This window comes from Sinohyriopsis cumingii, chromosome 3 (genome assembly GCF_028554795.1).
Source record: "Sinohyriopsis cumingii isolate HCF-2022 chromosome 3, ASM2855479v2, whole genome shotgun sequence".
Lineage (NCBI taxonomy): Eukaryota > Metazoa > Mollusca > Bivalvia > Unionida > Unionidae > Sinohyriopsis > Sinohyriopsis cumingii.
This window is the reverse complement of record NC_142963.1, coordinates 119,054,068-119,074,698: the sequence shown is the minus strand read 5'-3', so window position 1 is coordinate 119,074,698 and position 20,631 is coordinate 119,054,068. Positions and strand designations below refer to the sequence as shown.

The 20,631-nt window shown below is 34.1% G+C and overlaps 1 protein-coding gene across 1 annotated transcript; it reads right to left on the bottom strand.

Moving 5' to 3' along the window:
• Nucleotides 1–415: 415 nt before the first annotated feature.
• LOC149803688 (heparan sulfate glucosamine 3-O-sulfotransferase 6-like) lies at nt 416–20,181 on the bottom strand. The gene is made up of 2 exons (XM_089953473.1): nt 19,247–20,181; nt 416–7,812 (listed from the first exon to the last, which is right to left on the bottom strand). The coding sequence occupies exons 1-2, from the start codon at nt 19,897–19,899 to the stop codon at nt 7,194–7,196; spliced, it is 1,272 nt and encodes a 423-aa protein (XP_089809599.1). The 5' UTR covers nt 19,900–20,181; the 3' UTR covers nt 416–7,193.
• Nucleotides 20,182–20,631: the final 450 nt, after the last annotated feature.

The window sequence follows — 20,631 nt, the reverse complement described above, 5'->3', positions numbered from 1 at the left end:
CAGGTGTTTATGTGCAGTGCCTGTTTTGGAGAAAAATTATTTAACAATAAAATCGTTACTCCTTATCACCAACAAAGGGTCGCATTAAATCTTGTAGGAAAATTCAAATAAAACTTTAGCATAATTTAAAACAAGAGTCCAAAAAGGGATTGATGCTCTACTGGCCAAAATGAATTTCAGACCAGCACCATTTTAATTTATGATCAATTAAATAGTATAAAGTCACATGCTGATATGGCCATCCATTCAGGGGTAGAAGCGATAACAAGATTATCAAGATGGCGGCCATAATGAACGTCCGATCGGCGCCACATTTATTTACAACTAGCTAGACATCAGATGAAGACTTTCAGTGAAAACTCCATCGATAAATGAAGAGTGGCGATAGCAAGAGTAACAAAAGATAACAAAAGCAAAATCCAATAGTATTTATTTTCAATAACATTTTTTTCTTATTTAATACAGTTATCTATCATGGTCAAATGAGGTCAAATATATAAAAGCGATTCACTCTTCATAGTATTTACTTTCTCCTAAACGTTTTGAAGACAAATATTTAATATTTGTATCATAAGAGAAGTATCTTGACAAAATATTAAAGCCTAATTGGTTAGGTTGGGATAATTATATTATATATTTACTTACCATTTACATTATTTGAACATTATTTAGATTACTTGTTCGTGTTATAAGTTGATTCTTTTATTTTGTTTCAAATTCACTACCGACTAACAGGACTAGCTGTGTATTGTTTATATATCCAAATTGTGACGTGCACTTGCTTTATTTGGATTTTTAACGATTGTATAATTTTTGTCGACAGTAAAGAGCCCAATTAATGAATCACTGGGGGATTCTGGCATTAATGTTTTGAAATTCCGAACATTTTGAATTCAATACAATTTTTTGCTTTCGTAATGGTCAATAAATTCTAACCACGACAGTAGACTTTTGCCAATATTTCCATGTTAAATAATCAATCCCGATTTTCGGCCACGATCAAATGTTTTATTTTCTTCAAAAGATATAGTTCTAACTCCTTTTTCTTGATCCAAAGCTAAACAGATCGTATTGTAAGTTTATAATAACAGGCGGGATGTTGAACCACTGGGTGTATATTCCAATGATTTTGAACAATTAAATCATGCTATACCATATAATGATATAATAGTCTACACCACTCTTAAAATACATTGGATCAAATACAAAGCAGCTATGTTGCATAATAATTTCAAACATTCCGTTTCACAAACTATTTATATACAGAGACCAGATTTGGAAGTTTCCGAGAATCTGGAAATCTTTATATTTCAAGAGAAATATTAAATATATTATATTGTGGGTACTTGATTGAATATGCATTTCTTCTAAATGGCTTGGAATGTAGTGGTACTGATTACTCGCTGTACTTCCTGTCACATAAGATAGGAGTCCTCCAAGTTGTCAAGTGTTATACGAAATCAATTTGTACACAAGAGGTTGAACTGCTGAGATATTGGAGTCATTGCCTACTTTCTTTGTAGGAACGGTTTTAATAAAATCTGGTAGATAACGCCTTAGGAAAAACAACATGGATGGAATATGTACCTGTACCTGCAGTATTACCAAACACTCATCCCAACGCACCCATGTTTCCGTTCGCACATTACCTACGTACTTTTAATGAGCCTACCTAATTACAGCATTTTCTTTCGTCAGGACTGGCTTATCATATATGTAATTATGCTAAACATATTTTAACATAATCATACTGACATACATTAAAGCGACCTAATCATCTAATACTGAAAGACCAGAGGAATAAAATCTTTAAAATAATTTATTTCAGAGGCTATTTTAAATAAATTACAACGGTCTTCTGTTACAAAAACTACTTACTATATATGAAAAATATACAGATTACTCTGAAATGAATACTGAATAAATAAAACTTAACAATGTCTTTAACCTTGTACAACGCCTGCATCATGTTGTAAAGACGTTTATCGTGAAAGAGTCATAGCAGGTCTAAGGTTGGCCATACGGATCACTAATTAAAAGGGTCGCTGTTAATGGTGCATTCATTGTGATGTTATTAGTTAAGGTATGAGATAGTCATGATGCATTAAATAGTAAGTCCTGTTGGATTAAATGAAACGTCCTGGTGCTTTCAATGATACAATCGACAGTTTTCTTATATTTTATTAGAAAGTGTGAGCTCCCTTGTTTGGAAAGAAAGTATCAACAGGGTTTAGTGATTTGATGACTTTTGTCAGGAGGCAATAGTTGTAATTAATGTAAGTAGAAACTAGAATCTTTTGTAATAACTATGTTCAAGCTGGATTAATTTATATTAAACGCAAGTAGATTGCGAAAAATAAGCATACAGTTAAAAAAAGATATTCAATTAACCAATATGACTAAAAAGAGTCCCTAAACTGCAAGGGAGGGTGACTAATAAACATTGCCGTAATGGAAGTAAGCAATGTAGTGAATTATGCACAAATGACTTTTGTTTTTTTATCACTGTAATAACTGATCATTCTCGAGATGACGAGCTATTGTAGTACATAGAGATAATCCATGGAGATATAAATATTTGACCGGATTAAATAAAACAAGATGTTAAATCCTTCAAAAATAAATAAACCAACGGTGCTCGATAATATACTGTCCAACGTGATTTTTAGCTCTGTTGATGTTAATAAATTTCTTAAAGAGGTTTTTAATGCTATTTTCTAAAGTGGTCAATACCCAGATTTACGGTTTTAAGTTAAGGAATTATAATACCTATTGATAAAAAGGTAATATTACTAAAGTTAAATGACCAAAGTACTTAATAGTACATTTGCAATAAATTATTTCAATATATTGAATGAACGATTATGTAAATGAGCTGACAAGTATTCCAAATGAATTGAATTCCAATATGGTTTAAAAAAGATAAAGTTAATTAAAGGTTAAATATTTTACCTCAATGCAAGGAATGTCAAGGTGTGGAGTTCATGTACGAATTATATTTCGCATTTATCGAATATGGGAAAGCGTTCAACAAAACTGGTCGCATTTATATTGTATAAATTAACCCTAATGGTGTTAATTAAGGTAGCAACGACCTTCTGCTGAAATAGAGTATAATGTAATTTTTTCTATAGAAATGGTTTGACTCTGATACTATAAACAGACGCGGTAATCTTCATACAAATTGAACACTTTCTATAAACAATGCTGAATAATTGGAACTCGTAAACCTGTTCTTACAACCCTAAGGTTAAAACTAGCAAAACAAATAATAACGGTTTTTGAAAGCGGCAATAGGCAAACTCCATCACTATACTACAGTTGTGATATTTTAAAAAGTGTAAATCCATTGCAACATCTAGGTTTGCATTTATTCGAAAATTGTTAATTGATACGCATCCAAAATGTGCATCTTTATAATTTATACACATTGTGTTAATACACCCTTCACCATCAAGGAAAAAATTTAAACTTTAAAATAATCATAGGGGGTTTCCACCCATGAAAATGTGTTGAAACAATTCATAAAAAATTTTGCAAACAAGACTTTGGCTACACAAATCTACTAATTTGGATATTATACTTGGCAAACTGGGAGAAACAGACTGGGAAATAAAAAATATGCAACTGTTAAAAGACTGGACTCGAATAGTGATACTCTTACAGAGGAAAATGGACATTTCAAGTAAAATCTCTGTTAGATGATCTACGATTTTTTTCACGAATAGAACAATCAAGCTGATATTATGATTCCACTGAATGGAAAAACAGATAGTCTTTGATCAGTAAAAGTAAAGCACGATATATTCGTTGAGACTATCAAACAAGTTAGAGTATTATTCTTTGTATAAATAATATTTATAATTTGAAACGAGCATGTATTTGAATACTAAATCTCGTTTTAAAATTGCGCGAACTAGGTTTTGTATTACGAAACAAATTAGAAACGGGTCGTTACGAGAAGGTGCCAAGAAAATGATAATTATGTAACAGACATAATTTAAGAGCTGTCGATAATAAATATTACATTTGCTAATGTGTCCATTTTATAAGGAACTGAAAAGAAACTATTTACTACAATGTTATTGTTCATGGCGGAATGTAGAACAATTTAAAGCCATAATGTATACAAATTCATAATGAATCCTAAACCCATTGTCTAAATGTTTATACTTTGAGCCAATGAAAGGGTCAGACAATGTATACTAAATGAATCAATAGCACTCTAAGATGAATATAATTAATTATATTTTTGTCAGTATGTTTTAAGCAATTTTAATGGTATTTTTTAAACTTTGTTTTCATTAAATGGTACGTGTATTAAATTTAATACTCACTATAATTATATTAATTATCCTCCGCAGCATAGCATGTTTAAATCCACACGCTTATTGTTATAAACTGCAATTCAATGATAAATGTTTTTTTTTTTTTTCTTCTGTTATTCTCTGTTATTAATTTCAGTTGAATCATCCTCAAGAATGTGCGCGATACTGACAAGCTCGGAAATGTTTGCTGTTTGCCGATTGTCATTAGACGGCGACCTTGCTGTGTGGCACAGCGTGATGCTCAAGGTGACGTGCAGCTTTTCGGATACCACCGTAATATCATGAAGATGACTCAGTAACATGGGACACAATCTTAAAGGAACATATCGCTAGATACATCGACGTACCGCCCTTATCGCAACCTTATTGCATTATTCAGAACTTGTAAACCAATTTTGCGGCATACAGTGTTTTAATATGCTTATCGAAGTCGATAATGTAGTATCTAAATCCATAACAGCATTCCTTCTTCCAGTAATACATTAAAATGGAATGATAACAGAGTTGTGTTTCTTTGGTGTTTCACGACAAAGCAACACAAGGAAGTTATTTAGTGCAGAGACAATCGTGTTAAAGTGTCCTGCTCAAGGACACTCCACTGTAGCTGACCTTGACTGATCCATTAGTAGGATTCCTAACCACACCATCTCGGATACGAGTCTTACACACTAACCGCTGAGGCACCCCGGGCTTCTGCCTTCATTAATCACCTCTTGCGACATACATAAGAGGGAATAGTGTACATTTGGCATCCTCGAGAAAAAAAAACAACAAACAACAACGGTGCTTTCAATGATAATTACATAACTAAATACACTACACATTTGCGTTGTATGGCAAATAATAAAGAGCCTTATTGGTTCCCTTGACTATCTGACAGTTGTATTTTATTATTATTGCAAATTATATATTGATATCTTTCAATTTGATTCCACTGAGGATATTTATATATTAATAATGGCTGGGGTTTTTACGCTAATCTTATCTTTCTTATATTTATTTTAACTGAGAGAAAGAAATATATTCTTAGGTGGTCTATATTGTGTGTCCACCTGACTGAAGGCCTCAGAAAACAGGAATTTTTAGACCAATGGTGAGATATGTTATTTGATTCGACGTTAAATGGTTAATATTATTGGAAAGAATTGCATGGTCGTTGTATTCAGATGACAGTGTTTTTTAACACTTTCACTAAATTATTTTAGCCAAGATATTAAATTAGACAGTTTTCAACTCCTAATTGAATTTATCATAGTCTTCGAGTAGGTATATTTTATTATGATTAAATATACATTCCAATAATATTCAGCATAAATCTGCCGTGATATGAAACTAGTAAAGTCTAAGGAGTAAAAAAAGATTTTCATCAAATATTAGTGCGATATCTTTTAAGCTTTAAAAATGCAATATGGTCTTAAAATATATTATATGGGTTACATAATGAAATATTGGTGACGCTCCTGTAATATTTACAAAGAACATTATTAAATACAAAATAATAGATGCAACATATACGCCAATAACAATGCGAAGAAGAAGAGGAAGAGAAACAAGAATAGCAATAACAACAATAATAAAAGCAACAACTGTTATTACAATAATAATCATGATAATTTGTTCTTCCAAAGATGGAAATATCAAGAGCATCGTTGGAATACGTATATCATAGTTACAAAGTAGACATACATGTTAATTGTGCATTGGTCAAGAGTCTAATCTGTCAAACAAACTATGCTGAAATCTATGAACAAAACTTCATTTTTTCTCATAGGATTACAACCCATGCCAGAAATGCAATGCTTAATTGATGCTTAATTGCCTGTTTGCACTTAAATATTTATTAGTGATATTAATACCAGAGATCTCTAAATGTAAATTTATTTACGTTGTATGTACATTCACCTTCTCCAAGCCACCTTCATACAAACATTTGGTATAAAAAGGCCCAGTAGGAAGCTTCATCTTTTTCACAAATAATGCAGCTGATGAAAATATTGATGATTTGGATAACGAGGGGGACTATGCTGAGAGAAAGGATGATGTTGATGCGGATGAGGAGCAATAGATGGGGAGCCATTACTTGATTTCCAATGGTACTTTCTTTTCAGAGTTTTTCAAGTGTTTATTGAGAGGTCGAGAAAATAAAGGCAATAACATCAGATGATGCATAAAACGTCTCATTTGGACCCTGTTGATTATGTAGCCGGTTAATATGATTGGAGTTTGCACGGATTTTTTACTACATTATGCTGACTTTTGGAAGGAGGATATAATGATGGGGCATACTGCGTACTAAGCTAAAGAGAATTTTTAAACGTCATTGGAAGGAAACATTAGTCATTGCTCAAATACATAAAATAATATAATGCACATAACGGAACCCAGTGAGATTGACAATTTACTTTAATAAATAAATAAAAATATATTAATCTGTCCTTTGAATATATCTGGCAACAGGAATAAGAGCCAAAAACTCATTAATGCAGCAATCTACAGTTAAAAACATTTTCTCATTAGTCGAGATCCCTAACAAGATGTAGCAAAGATACACTTGAAAGGATTAAAAATCGATACCAGCTCTTGTTAAATTTAACATAAATCATAAACATCGGAGTAATTTAATTTCATGTTTCTTGTAATTGCAGCGGGGACTAAACTATTGTCAGCTATGCGATAACACACAGTCTGATTGGCAAAAAGCTGTTCTTGGTAGATTGTCTGAATTATCACCTTTTTCAAATTAAATATCAACAATTACTAACATTAGATATATTACAAAAGAATAGTATTGTTTTGAAACACACATTTGGGATTAAATTCAATGAAAACCCGTATAATCACAGTATAATCACCTGTGCTATTTATTTAGGTCCAACCGAAGTTCTGACCCGTAATTTGATATAATCTTGAATTAAAAGGTTTGTAAAAATCTCTCAGTCGTTTAATTACGGAAGGGTCTATAGCTGGGTGTGACCTGCCTTTGTCTCTGTTTAAACAATGAATATGAGAGCTATTAACTTGCTTTCTAAAACATGGAAAACCTTTTGTACTGTTGAACGTGAAATAGCTGTTGTCAATCATTGGTTCCAGGCCTAGGAATTCTTGTACTAACATAAGTTCATGTGCCGGATCTTTAATGAGATTTTCCCCACTAACAAAGTGAATTTGTCTCAGTGGAAAGTATTCAAGCCAATTTACAAGATGCTTTATGTAAATGCCAATTTTGATGATAGCCCATGATGTGTCCACTATTTTTGTCCGATTGTCAATGAAGGCCAGCTCGACGAATGACTTCACATCTTGACGTCGGTCTGCTAGTTGGGCGTAGTCAGAGATAGCCCGAGTGACAGGGTCTCTCAGTACGACAATGAGTTTGGTTCCTTTCGACATTTTATATACTTTATCAGGTATATCCTTGGTAACAAAATATGAAGGCGTCTTCTCTATGGTTAACTGATCTCTTCTAGAAGATGGCATTTGTTGTCTGAAATTAGAAGAAACAAAATTGATTTTGCAGCCAAAATATTTTATAAACGTTTCAATGTTGTAAAATTAAAATTAAAATTGATCAATATATACAACTTAAAAATTGGCATTAAAATGCATTAAAACTAGAGACTCAAAGAGAACAATGGTATGGAATGTGACTATCTACATCAAGTATTCCTAACTTAATGTAAATAAATATTTTAAATGTAGTTAGATGTGAAGACTTGTACACGTTGCAATGGCATATAAATCAGTTAGAAATGGTATACGACCTGGTAGGTGAAAAGCGGAAAATGTAGCCGATTATCTTGACACGGCATTCCCATTAAATGGCGTGCGCGTATAACTATAAATACCGAGAGTCGGACGTTATCTCTCGTCTGTAAGACCAGCAGTTAGATTTATCTTTGAACAGTTCTTGAACTTGTCATCAAGTTCTACAGAGCGACAGGACACTCAGCGATGATGCGAAAAGGTGCTGAGTTTCTTGGTCATACGATCACTGTTAAACAAAAGAAGCGCAAAGATTCGTGTGTTATCGCAAGAGAACGTGACCCCTTCCCCTGCACCTTTAGAGATTCCATATATATTCAGTACTATTCTGGCTACGCGGTTATCTGTTTTACACCACAAACAAGCAGTCACTATCCCATTGTCGCCCTACAAACTTTTCACGCGGTATTGTTAACCCGAGTAAAGACTGGCCCATCACGTTTTCGTGTTTGTTTGAACAGATTTATTATCTAATTTGTATGAATAAGATTAAATAAGTATTAAAAAAAAAATAGAAATAAAAGATTAAAACGGAAACCAGCGTCTTACAAAGTTCTTGTTGTGTGTTTGTGTGTGTGTGTGTGTGTGTGTGTGTGTGTGTTGAAAACATTGGGAGGGGTAAATGCTAATCTCCAAGGAAGGAAATGTCTGTAATTATTAACCTCAACATCCTATAGGTGTCCAACTGCGGAGTATTTTACACTACAATGTTTGTTACTGGCTGTCACCTTAAGGTAGCTTCTTCAAGAATTTGTTCAAAATTTTTCTCGGTAAACAAAACGTATTGTGTATTTGCACTCGTGGACTAGGATGTTATAATTGAAAAAAGTCCTTATGCCTTTTCTCTCAGTTCTTTCGAACCATTTCCCTGAAAAGGCAGCTTTTGCTCAATGCTTACTAGAACACAAATGCCTCAATGCAATCCAAAGCTCTTTTAACAATATTCAAAGGTACATGTACTAGCAATTGAAATTACTTGTATTATTCAACAGTTTTCTGTGATTGCCTGAACACTGAACAATATTGTGGACCAAAACTATACTGTATTTGCTAAAGTTTACATCTTTTACTGTTAGTCACAGTGATATAAATTTTGAGCGGAATTGTGTATCAGCTAAGAAAAACGTAACTTAACATGAAGCTCTTAAATAAGTTAAACGGTGGGCCAGTGTGTTTGGGGGATTTGTAACGTAGCTTTAACAATTTCTCAGTCATGTCGCTACAGTGTCTGCAGTGTGGCATTTTATAGTGATGTCTGGCACTGGGACATCATGCCGCGGACATGTAGCATGATGTCCCACCAAGTCACATTATTCTGACACCAGGCCGACCAGTCATAAACACTAACCTCTTAATGCTGAGCGCTAAGCGAGGCAGCTGCTAGTACAATTTTTAAAAGTCTTTGGTATGACTCGGCCTGGGTTTTAAACACGCGACCTTGACGAATCTGAGGATAACGCTCTAACCGCTTAGGCCACCGGAACGGTAATAAGTTATTAGGATAAGTTGATATAGTTAATCATAATTTAAATCTAACATCTTGTTTGGACATTGAACTTACAATATCAATACTGACGAGTCCCTTTGACTTCAAACAGTTGTAGAAACTAAAATGGCGAGTGCAAACTATGGCTTAAATAAACACGTGCTTGGGAAATAATTAAGTTTTAATGCCTCATAGTAGAATATACTATGGTAACAAACACGTAAGTACAGTCAGTTCAAAAGTTTTCAGATGCAATATCGGTTATTCGTCAATCTCTTACGCTGAACTTAAAATTTAATCGTCATATATGCTGATGGAAACGAATACGGAAAGATTGAACATAAAAATGAAAACCATGCTATCTTTCAACTTTATGTTTCTAATATTGAAGGATTTGATTAAACATGTAGCATTGGCATAATCCCTCCTGTGCTATTTTACATCAGCTTTATTTTATATACTGAATGATAGGCATTTGATGAGGTTGGGAGGCACAGCCTTTGAAATTGGAAAGCAACAAAATTGTTCATCAAACGGTTGAAAATCTCATATTTGAAATACCAGCTAATTTGAGTGATTCCCAAACAGATTAAAACTGTTGATGACTCACTTCAGGGACTTGTGCTGATCATGATAACTGTTCAAGAGTTCCTTCCTGTATAACATTCACTTAAACAAGAACAAAAGTCTCGGCACAGGCCTTATTCGAATTACAACTTGCCTTTATTGTAAGTGTTGTTGGAGATTGATTTTCTTGAAATTGCCCAGGTTTTCGAACTCATTCTCAGCCACATGTGCAACACATTCATCGAGTCTGTCAAATGACGCGAATGCGTGTTTTGTGTCTCGCAAATGAGTCATACAAATATTATTATGTTTGGACATTGTGCCTGAGGGATTATCCTGAAATGCCTGGTGCATGAGAGTTATTCAAAATACTAACGTCTTGAAGATCAAGGGTATTTTAGGACCAGTCTGCATTCCTGTGACAGCTGAGGATTATCACTTTGATCTCTGATATGTACAGTTGTTTAATATAAATCCTCCTAATTCTACGTATCCATGGACTTTCCCATTATAACACAGAAGATGCGTGCAAACAAGACTAAAAAACCTGATATGTAAAGTTAGACACAAACTTTTGGAATATGAACAACTATATTCACCGGGCTATTAAGATCGGATTACTGTAAGTTGGATTATTGAAGAAATCCGTAAGGATCCGACCCAACTATCCAGCATGATCACACTGACATGTGACTCAGTTATGGAGTTTATTTATTATTTTAATAAATACATGCTTATGCAATTACAACTCGTGGACATTTTGAAAATAGAATCTTTCACATTTCAGTTCTCCTAAAATACTTAATGTTCTTTATAGAGTGTTATGATACAAGTCAAGTGATTGTTTGCTGGCATATATAATGGTAGTTTGACAAAAGACTCAATCATTGCTGCAGCGTTGAGGTGCATGTTGAAATCTGCCATTTTGCCTTCTGAAGGAAGCTATCTGTTTGTTTTTTTTTTAAATTTGATAATCATACCCACTTTAAAGAGTGCTCAATTGAAAATTAGCACATGAAGGATCGCTAACAGGCACAGTGAAGGCTTTATCACCAGAACTAGATACATATTTGACAAACGGAAGAATACGGGCGGTCTGATTATTAGACCAACTAGTTGTTCTTCGGGTCCCACGAACATGCGGATTACAAATTGTTGGTCTATTTGAATAAGTAAGAATGGACATTTAAGGAGAAGATGACTATGGCGTGACAAGTTTACATCCGGGTCTCTGCCAGAGGTAACATCTGGTCAGTCTGGATAGAGAACATGCGCTTATCCATTACAACATACACATATGTACGCTTCCGTAAAACGGTACAATCCCAAAGTTTAGATATCGAATGCATAAAAGCACCAGCTAAAGTTATTCATGGAATCTACTTCTGGAAAAAAAAAATGGGCAGAGCCATGCAAGGTACAGTTTTATAGTACGCAGTGTCTATACAAACTGAGGAGCAACAATGACAGGCTGGTAAGCGGTGCAGAATCTGCGAACAGTAACGTCAAGATGAGTTTCAAGTATCTACATTCGCTTTACTGTGTTGGGGTGAATTTTGGATGTGGGGATTTGGGTTGGGGTGGAGTGAGGTCGGGGCATCAGTTAACGAAGACATACATCACTGCTCCATATTACATTATCACTAGACCGTATCCCTTTTTTGTCGATACCAAAAGAATAACAGCCGTTGAATCGCAGTCAAAACCAATAAGAAGCGATGTCCAAGATTTTATAATATATTTTGTAAATTCAACGTTATCATCTGTGAGTACGTGAGTACTGTCTGGATTGAATAGCTCTGTTATTTTATTTCCACTTTCACAATTTTTCCACATTTCGATGTCATTCTGGTTTACAATTATATAAAGTACACGCCTAATCGCCTCATTTGCATGTGTTCACCGCTCTGCCACAAATCTAGCAGCCTGTGACCGACGAAACAATAAACGTTAACAAAAATAATCATGCATGAGGCTGTGATGTAGTTTGTGGCTAATATGACCGTAAAGGTTAACACAAACAATCGTGCATACAATCCGTGATGACTCATCAAAGTTTTTTATATAAAAAAATTAAATCATGTATGAGACTGCCATGCATCCTGTGACTGATCAAACAAACTTTTTATATAAAAAATTTCAATCATGTATGAGACTGCCATGCAGCCTGCGACTGATCAATCGGTTAAAGTTGACAACAACAGCAAAAAAAACCAACACAAAATAAACAACAATGCATGAGGATGGTTCACAGATCCGTCCCTGATATTAAATTCGCCAGAGATATAAGAGCTCATGTGTCAGACATACTTACGTAATTTTGTGCAATAAAAATGTTCATACCTCGACATCTATACATACAAGAATTAATAAATCGGTAACAAGACTTAAAATTAGTTTGGCAACTATTTTGATTGTTGAACATAAGTTGTCATGATTATTCATGTTTCCCTACATCACCACATGACCTGCTGTATGGGGCATAACCTTAAATTGTTTTGCATCCTGATTTTTTCATATATATTCCCTTACTGAAACACAACACAACACACACACACACACTAACTCACTCGCACATAAATCCCAAGGTGTTTAAAATTACCTTTTTGTTTATTGTTGTTTAATTCGGAAAAATGAAATGTTCGAAGCTTGACCCATATATCATGATATATTTATAGACCCTACCCCACCCCTTATTGGCACTAAACTATTCCAATCATTAAATCAACATCTGCAATGCACTGTCTTCTTTTGAAATTATGTACCATAAAGCTCACTTAAAAAGAATGCCCATGTATTGAACACCGCGATTAAAAGACCGTTTATAGCTGTTGAAGAGTTGGTACAAGAGTAAAATAACGGTAAATGTTTTAGCGTAGATATTTGATATGTGTGAAAGAGTGTCACCTTATTGTAGCCAGGCCTGGATTGTTGTGGCGGAATGTTTTTTTTAATGTCAAAGGTTTTCTCATTCACACCAAACTGACCACTGGAACCTTGGAGTTCATGTCAGTCAAGTGATTAACATTTCGGGTCTTGTGGAATTTATTAACAATTAAAACGCGTGCTTTGTGGGAAAACAAAGCATTCTGGGTTGTAGAATAAAATATATCACATCAACATATTTTTAAAACAATTAATTCGCTTCCTGTATTATTTAAAGAACCCTCAGAAAAGTTCCTGGGGAATATCTCGTCAAAAGATGTGTGCTATGAATAGGCATAATATACCTAGTCTAATACGAATACGTTCCATTTACAATAAGAATATTCAAATATGAATCTCATTGATTAATACGTCATAGAACCAGTTGGACAGAATGTCTTTATTGCTTGATACAAATAGATTTCTGTATGGTTATTAATGTTTATTGACATGTGGAAAGCTCTATGTATTGCATCTGCCATCTCTTTCTCTCTCTCTCTCTCTTCCTCTCTCTCTGTATTGCATCTGTTATCTCTCTCTCTCTCTCTCTCTCTCTCTCTCTCTCTCTCTCTCTCTCTCATTATTCTCCTTCCAGTAATCGTCTTTATCATGACACACGAATTGTATGAATTCATATTAGAACTATGCCCCGATTCATGTATATCTGTATCATTTCAGGCGACGGGTTTAATCTACATTGTGATAACGTGTAGCCCGACCCAGTTCGTGTATAGCTTCGACAAATAAGATATTCTTAAAACAATCAAGCAATCAAATCAATGATTTATTTATTTGCAATACAATTTTATTTATACTCCAAACTTTAAAATATTACTTGCAACAAAAGTTATTATTATTATTATTATTATTATTATTATTATTATTATTATTATTATTATTATTATTTATTATTATTATTATTATTATTATTAGCAGTAAAAGTAGTATGGTATATTGGTAGTAGTAGAAGTAGTAATAGTAGTAGTATAACAATTCAACAATTACAACATCTACCGATACTGTCCTCTTGCTCTTCTTCCTGCATGCTCACTCATTCCTCATAGTGACACTACATTTTACAGTTTAGGTTTTAAATGGGCAGAATATTATTCACATCGTTATAAGCACTTATGTCTTTTATGGTAGAATGAGGTTTTCTTTTCATCCGATCATTCTTGTTGTTATGGATTTTAACGTCATGTTTCAGGACACTATAAGCTATACTTTGCGGCCATTATAGCTTGTGGAGGAAGAACACGAGTAAACCCCGAGAAGATTCATCTACTCTCTGGAAGTTACTCACATATCCAAGATGGCTGAATTCGAAGATATCTTCAAAAGATATCGATTAATTATTGGCAGTTAAATGTTTCTTGCCAACATTATTTCCACAACAATACATCTGATTCTTTTTTATTTCGGTTATACTTTGTAGTTTTGTTTTGAACACGCACCTATCGTTACAATTTTTCTCGGGCAGTTAGATTAAAACTGTTGATGACTGATACATACAGTACAGTCCTCGAATGTTGCGTGACAATCGTTCCAACCATTATTAAGAGAGGAGATCGACCCTGTAACGAAGAGACGTAATTTCGCGTTATTGCGTTACCACTGAATTGTCTTGTTTCACCGTTGCGTTGCGCTTCTCTTACGTAGTGTTGCGTTACCGTTTAGCTGTATTATTATCACGCGTTGTACACTTTAAGGACCAGAGATTGTGTAAACTGCTCTGGGCACCACATAAACATTTACTTAAATTCAAGTTTGCTTCACCATAGCAAAATGATGGAGTTAATAACAGTTTACTACTGAGTGACATTGATCAATAGGATTATGAATTGTCCACACCAAAGCAATTGAGAAGCAATTACGCTTGATTAGTTTTTCGTTTTCTGTATCCTTGATAGACTCTTTGCGATCAATTGGATAGAATGTTATTATGGCCTGAACGATGGATTGCCTTTGGTGAATATTGTATACTGGCAGACTCATTTGCCACACATTGACACTGTCTACCTCAACTAAATAGGTTAGATTTCAGAATCTCTAGAAACATGGTATAATGACAGTTGAAACGATAATATTGTATGCAGACATTAACTTAACGTCGATTGTTCGCAAAACATTCCATCTACAAGGTGTGTCTAAGTAGACTCATGACAGCATTGTCGTTGAATTGCGCATGCACGCTAATGTGCATTCATATGGAGCATTATTGGCTAAGCTAATGACAAGATAATTTTAGTGAATATACTGTTCACGCATAGCTCTTTCACTCCTCCAACTACTTTTTATTTCTAATAAAACTGTCTCCAGTGACAAGCACAGGTGATGCAAACGATCACGTCTGTCTAAAACGAAAGTTCACTTCTATGATAGGTCTTTTATAAAACGAATTGGTCAAGTAATTATGCCTTGTTAAAACATGATTGTGAAATAAAGTCTTCATAATAAATATTGTCTTAAGTACCAAAAAAAAAAATAAACCACGATATGAATATGCAAAGCTACGCTGTTTGCTGCTCATTTTTTGCATCAAGTTACTGAAACGCCCGACTTAAATTGTACCGCACGGAATAATACATGATAGAAAGGTGCTCGATGAGTGTGATCAGTATGATTACAATGACTCAGAACAGAAACACAAGCTTTAAGTGATCAATCAATTTATTCTATAGAGTCCCACAAATGTCGCGGTTTTAATCCATCATTCTAGACTTGTAACCAGCTCAGGCTACACGGTGTCTTTATTTAAGGCTTGAATTTGATGCAGTGGCATCGGGATCAGTTGAATCATTCATTCCATGTAGCATACGGATGCCTTCTTTAACAATAAATACAGCAAATTACCAAAACGCACGAGAGTAGTTACTAAAATAATGTAAAACTTTAGTTTCTGTTTACGAAACCATTAAAACAAAAACATTTTTTTAAATATCATCTCCATATAATATTATTATAAATATTATCTACATTTATTATTTTTAAATTGCGTAGTTAGTTATCGAAAATAGTATTATGTGCCTCAAATACATGTACACATTATTTAAAGACATAGAATTAAATATCGCAGCTAAATATTTTTTGAAATGTTTCATAAATATTATGGTATTTTAGATTGTTTAAATCTCAATGACATAAGGTAGTGTAAGCAAAATTTTAATATATACCTGATGTAAAGTATAACAAACAATTCACACCTTAATATTTAATGTCATTTTTATACTTCCAAATGGAAAATAAATAAAGGACAATTCAACCACAGATGAAAATCCGTCGAACGTATTGCATAATTTCAATTCTAATGGCAAAAAAAGTAAAGCAAGGAACAAAATGAAAGAACGTTAAAAAGCAAGGCAAGAAACATTTGTTGCTAGAATTTTGTTTAAATAGCATGCTTTAATAGAGTTGAATATAAACCTTTGCTATTCTGAAAAAAAAGTTCATCTATACACTATCAGCATTTCAACCACGATTAGTAGACTATCAACACTTCTACCAAAACCAGTACTCCATCATCATTTATACCAAAACCAGTACATCATCATCATTTATACCAAAATCAGTACTCCATCAGCATTTCTACCAAAATCAGTACTCCATCAGCATTTCTACCAAAATCAGTAGACTATCAACATTTTTAATAAAATCAGTACGCTATCAACTTTTTTAATAAAATCAGTACGCTATCAACATTTTTACCAACAGTACGCTGTTAGCATTTCTACCAAAATACTAGACTATCGGCATTTCTACCAGAATCAGTATACTATCAGCATTTCTACCAAAATCAGTATACAATCAACATTCTACCAAAATCATGATACTATCAGCATTACTACCAAAATCAGGACGCTATCAACATTTTGACCAAAATCAGCAGACTATCGGCATTTTAATCAAAACTAGTACTCTAGCAGCATTTTAACCAAAAAGTAGTACTCAGGCAGCATTTTAATCAAAATCAGTACGCTATGAGCATTTCTACCATAATCAGTACGCTATCAGTATTTCTACCAAAATCAGTACTCTAGCAGCATTTTAATCAAAATCAGTACTCAAGCAGCATTTTAATCAAAATCAGTACGCTATCAGTATTTCTACCAAGCTGCATGATTCTTGTGATTTTACACATTTGTGTGTAAAGTAATTAAACTTAAGGTACCAGTCCTGCAACTCCCAAATGCCTCGCAATTTATGGCGTGTGCATGTAACCCAAATGAATCCTTTTCAATAGTACTTTTACGTCCGTTTTTGTTTATCGAAGCCATCAGTAAAATTCGAAAGAACTAGCCAGAGAATCTCCCAACTCTAAAATGTTTAAGAACGCAAACAACACTTACAGGCCATACAAATTTTCTAACTCATGGAACACGTATTCATGTTATAGAAAACTTTTAAACGATTCGTTGAGAAAACTACTGTCTATTGATGATCAGCATGTACGATAACAGTAATTTCAGTGCCACACAATGTTTATTTTATTTCATAAATGCTGTATTTGAGAGAAAGGCAGCCAAACAAATAAAATAAATACCCGTATTTGTATGTATCATCTACGTGTATTAACTACAAGAATAAAATCTCTGATGTTAACATGAATGTTGAATAATGAACTTCTTTGGTAAAATTGAAATCAATAAACATCTGAATTTGCATTTCAATGAACTGAAAAGAAAAAGGTGAGCACGGGCTTCAACCAGGGGATTATTTCGCAACAATGGTCTTTTCCAATGCGAGAATCCACTTTCAGCTCGCCCTACCCCTCCCCCCTCTCTCCATATTACAATTTCCTTGTAACTTGTTTTGAGCATTCTTGTTTCGAATACAGGAAACATCAACTTTCTGTTTTTAGAAAAAGAAAACGTAAATAATTCAGTGATGCTTAGTATGAGTTTGTATCACCTTCATCAGATAGCGTACGCAAGATTTATTATTTAATTTGATATTAGAGAAGTTCCATGAATTGCAATGAAAAGCGAGAATGTTTTCAAAACTTGTTCCTAAACGAAAAACTCCTTATAAAATCAATAGTTAATAAATCAACATAAATACTTTAGAGTTTGTTAAATTAGCATTTCCCTAATGAAATGCACCTCGTTTTCTCAAAGGTAATCGCTCGCAAATCTTTATTTTATGAACAAGGAAAGCTTTTTAGAATATAAAGCTGGTGCAAATTATTTTAAATAACGTGATTCTCCTAATGACGCAAGAAACTGTTAATTATTTCTTAAGAGTAGATAAAAGGCAATCTTGAAATTGAATAACATCGCAAAGAAACTAAGTGCTACCACACATAAATATTCTGTGATACTTAAATTCTATACAAATATCAAAAGGCAATACACGGCAAAGTTTTGGTAACACTCCATCGTATACCATTGTACTGATCAGCATAGGCCTGACGGGGCAAAATGGTATTCATAGTTCATGCAAGAGATTTTAATTAAAAAGGAATAAAAGTTTTGAAATTAAATTTGAAAGAGTTTCTACTCTGCATTCACACGTTGAAATCAAAGACCCTGGATTGTAAGTTTCATATGGTAAAATTCATTACTATTTAAGTACGTAGTGACTTTGTTTACTTTTAGTTGCCGTACTGACTTAAATCTGTTCAAGAAGGCGATGCAAAATTTTGCTTCGTCATATCAAACTGGCACAACAAACTCCTCGTAACTTCAAAACGACTTTGAGGATTTAAAAATTTATATTTCTCTCTTTTATTTTGTGGTATTTTCAAAAATATGGTGATTAACATTGATTAGTCCTTTTTAATTAATTGAATATAATATGTTCTTTAATTCATAGTTTACGCTGTTGCGAGACTTTGACACTCGGCATGATTCGCGGAGAGTACCATGCGAAGATGATTAGCATAACGATAACAGAACGGAGAGTACCATGCGAAGATGATTAGCATAACGATAACAGAACGGAGAAGATAACATTCATCAGAGTCTAAATCTCAGATTTTCACCCAGAACACGGAGATTGTTAGGACCTTTAAAAATAGATCTGATGATAACGGCAAACATTTTATAGTCTTAGTTGATTACTCTTTACACATAGTGTACGTCGCATATTAATACGTGTCAAGATATAGTTAACTTTTACATCAGGAAAGAAAGGGAACAGGATGAAGCGAAAATATAAATTGGTCAAAATAGATACACACCTGTACCACTCAAGGCCTTTCTCGTAATTGTCATCAAAAAAGTGAGGTTCAGGGCCAGTGGCCTTGATTTTAGGATGCAAACGAAGGTATTCCAGTAAGGCACGTGTTCCTCCCTTTTTAACTCCGATTATAATCGCATGAGGCAACCGTCGAGTAACGTTATATCTCTTAAAACTGCCACTAGAAGAGGGGTATTTCGAAATTTTGTCTCCGTTTTTTTCTCCAGGCAGGTTTTTCTCACCTGTCAGGTTTTTTTCTCCTGTCAGGTTTAGCTCATCCACAAAAATACGGTGATCCGATTTATGTAACTTGCTGGCTGAGGTAAAGTTTGCATTCAAATGCTTGTCAACCACGAATTTTAAAGCGGCATGGGAGTTTCTTGTTTCCTCACGAGGCATTAAAGTGTGAAGGTACCTGCCTTGTCGAGTTCGTAATAAACCACTACTATTTCCAGGTTTGGTGTCGTCGGTTAGATCCATAGTACGAAACTCAGAATCTTGAAAGCCTTTAATCTCCATCGCTCTGTAAATTCCGGGTTGAATTCCAAGAATAAGAGAATATACTGTAATAAAAATACAAGAAATCATGATGGATGCTATAAACCATATTTTTCTCAGAGGATGAAGTGTACTGTTAAGGAATTTTTTTAGCATACTCCCATTATTCTGATCTGTGTGTTGTTCCCGTTGACAAAGCTTACTCCAACATTTGAATATACTGTAATAAGCTTTCTACGGAAAGAGAAGTTCACATAAAACAAGTCTGAAGAAGCAGCTTGCTACAAAGAAAATGGACGATCTTGCATCCAAATTATATCCGCTCTTTTCAGAAGTATAAGGAAAATATCCTTATCCCAGATATGTACCATATTATTGCCATATACATTCACAAAAGTGAACTAAACGGTCTCCGTCGGAACGTGGTGAATGTATGCTCCTTCTGTTAAAACACTCGTGTTATTTGATTCCCACAAAACATGTAGTGCTGCCGTTCTATTGGAGCTGTGGATAGGTTAGAGCCCGCGTGAGGGTGTGTCGTCTGCTTTATTGACAGCAAGGCGGAGCAATATAATCATTCAGTTAAATGCAGATCATTGACTAGCGCCACATGTTACATCCCCAGGTACAAATTGACCCTTTGGTAGCTCACAATTACGGCAGTATAATATACAGTAGAGCTCATTCATTGCATAAGAAAGACACCTAAATTAATTTGGACCTGAAGTAGGGTCAATGCTATTCATCCATTGTGAAACAGCTGTAGAGAACTGAATTTTATAAATCGGTTATGTCAGGAAGAAAGAACTCAATTAAGAATAGGAAAAGCTGCAACAAATGGTTTTGCGCATTAAGTATTTTTGGCTAAGCAATATAATTTCCCCTACA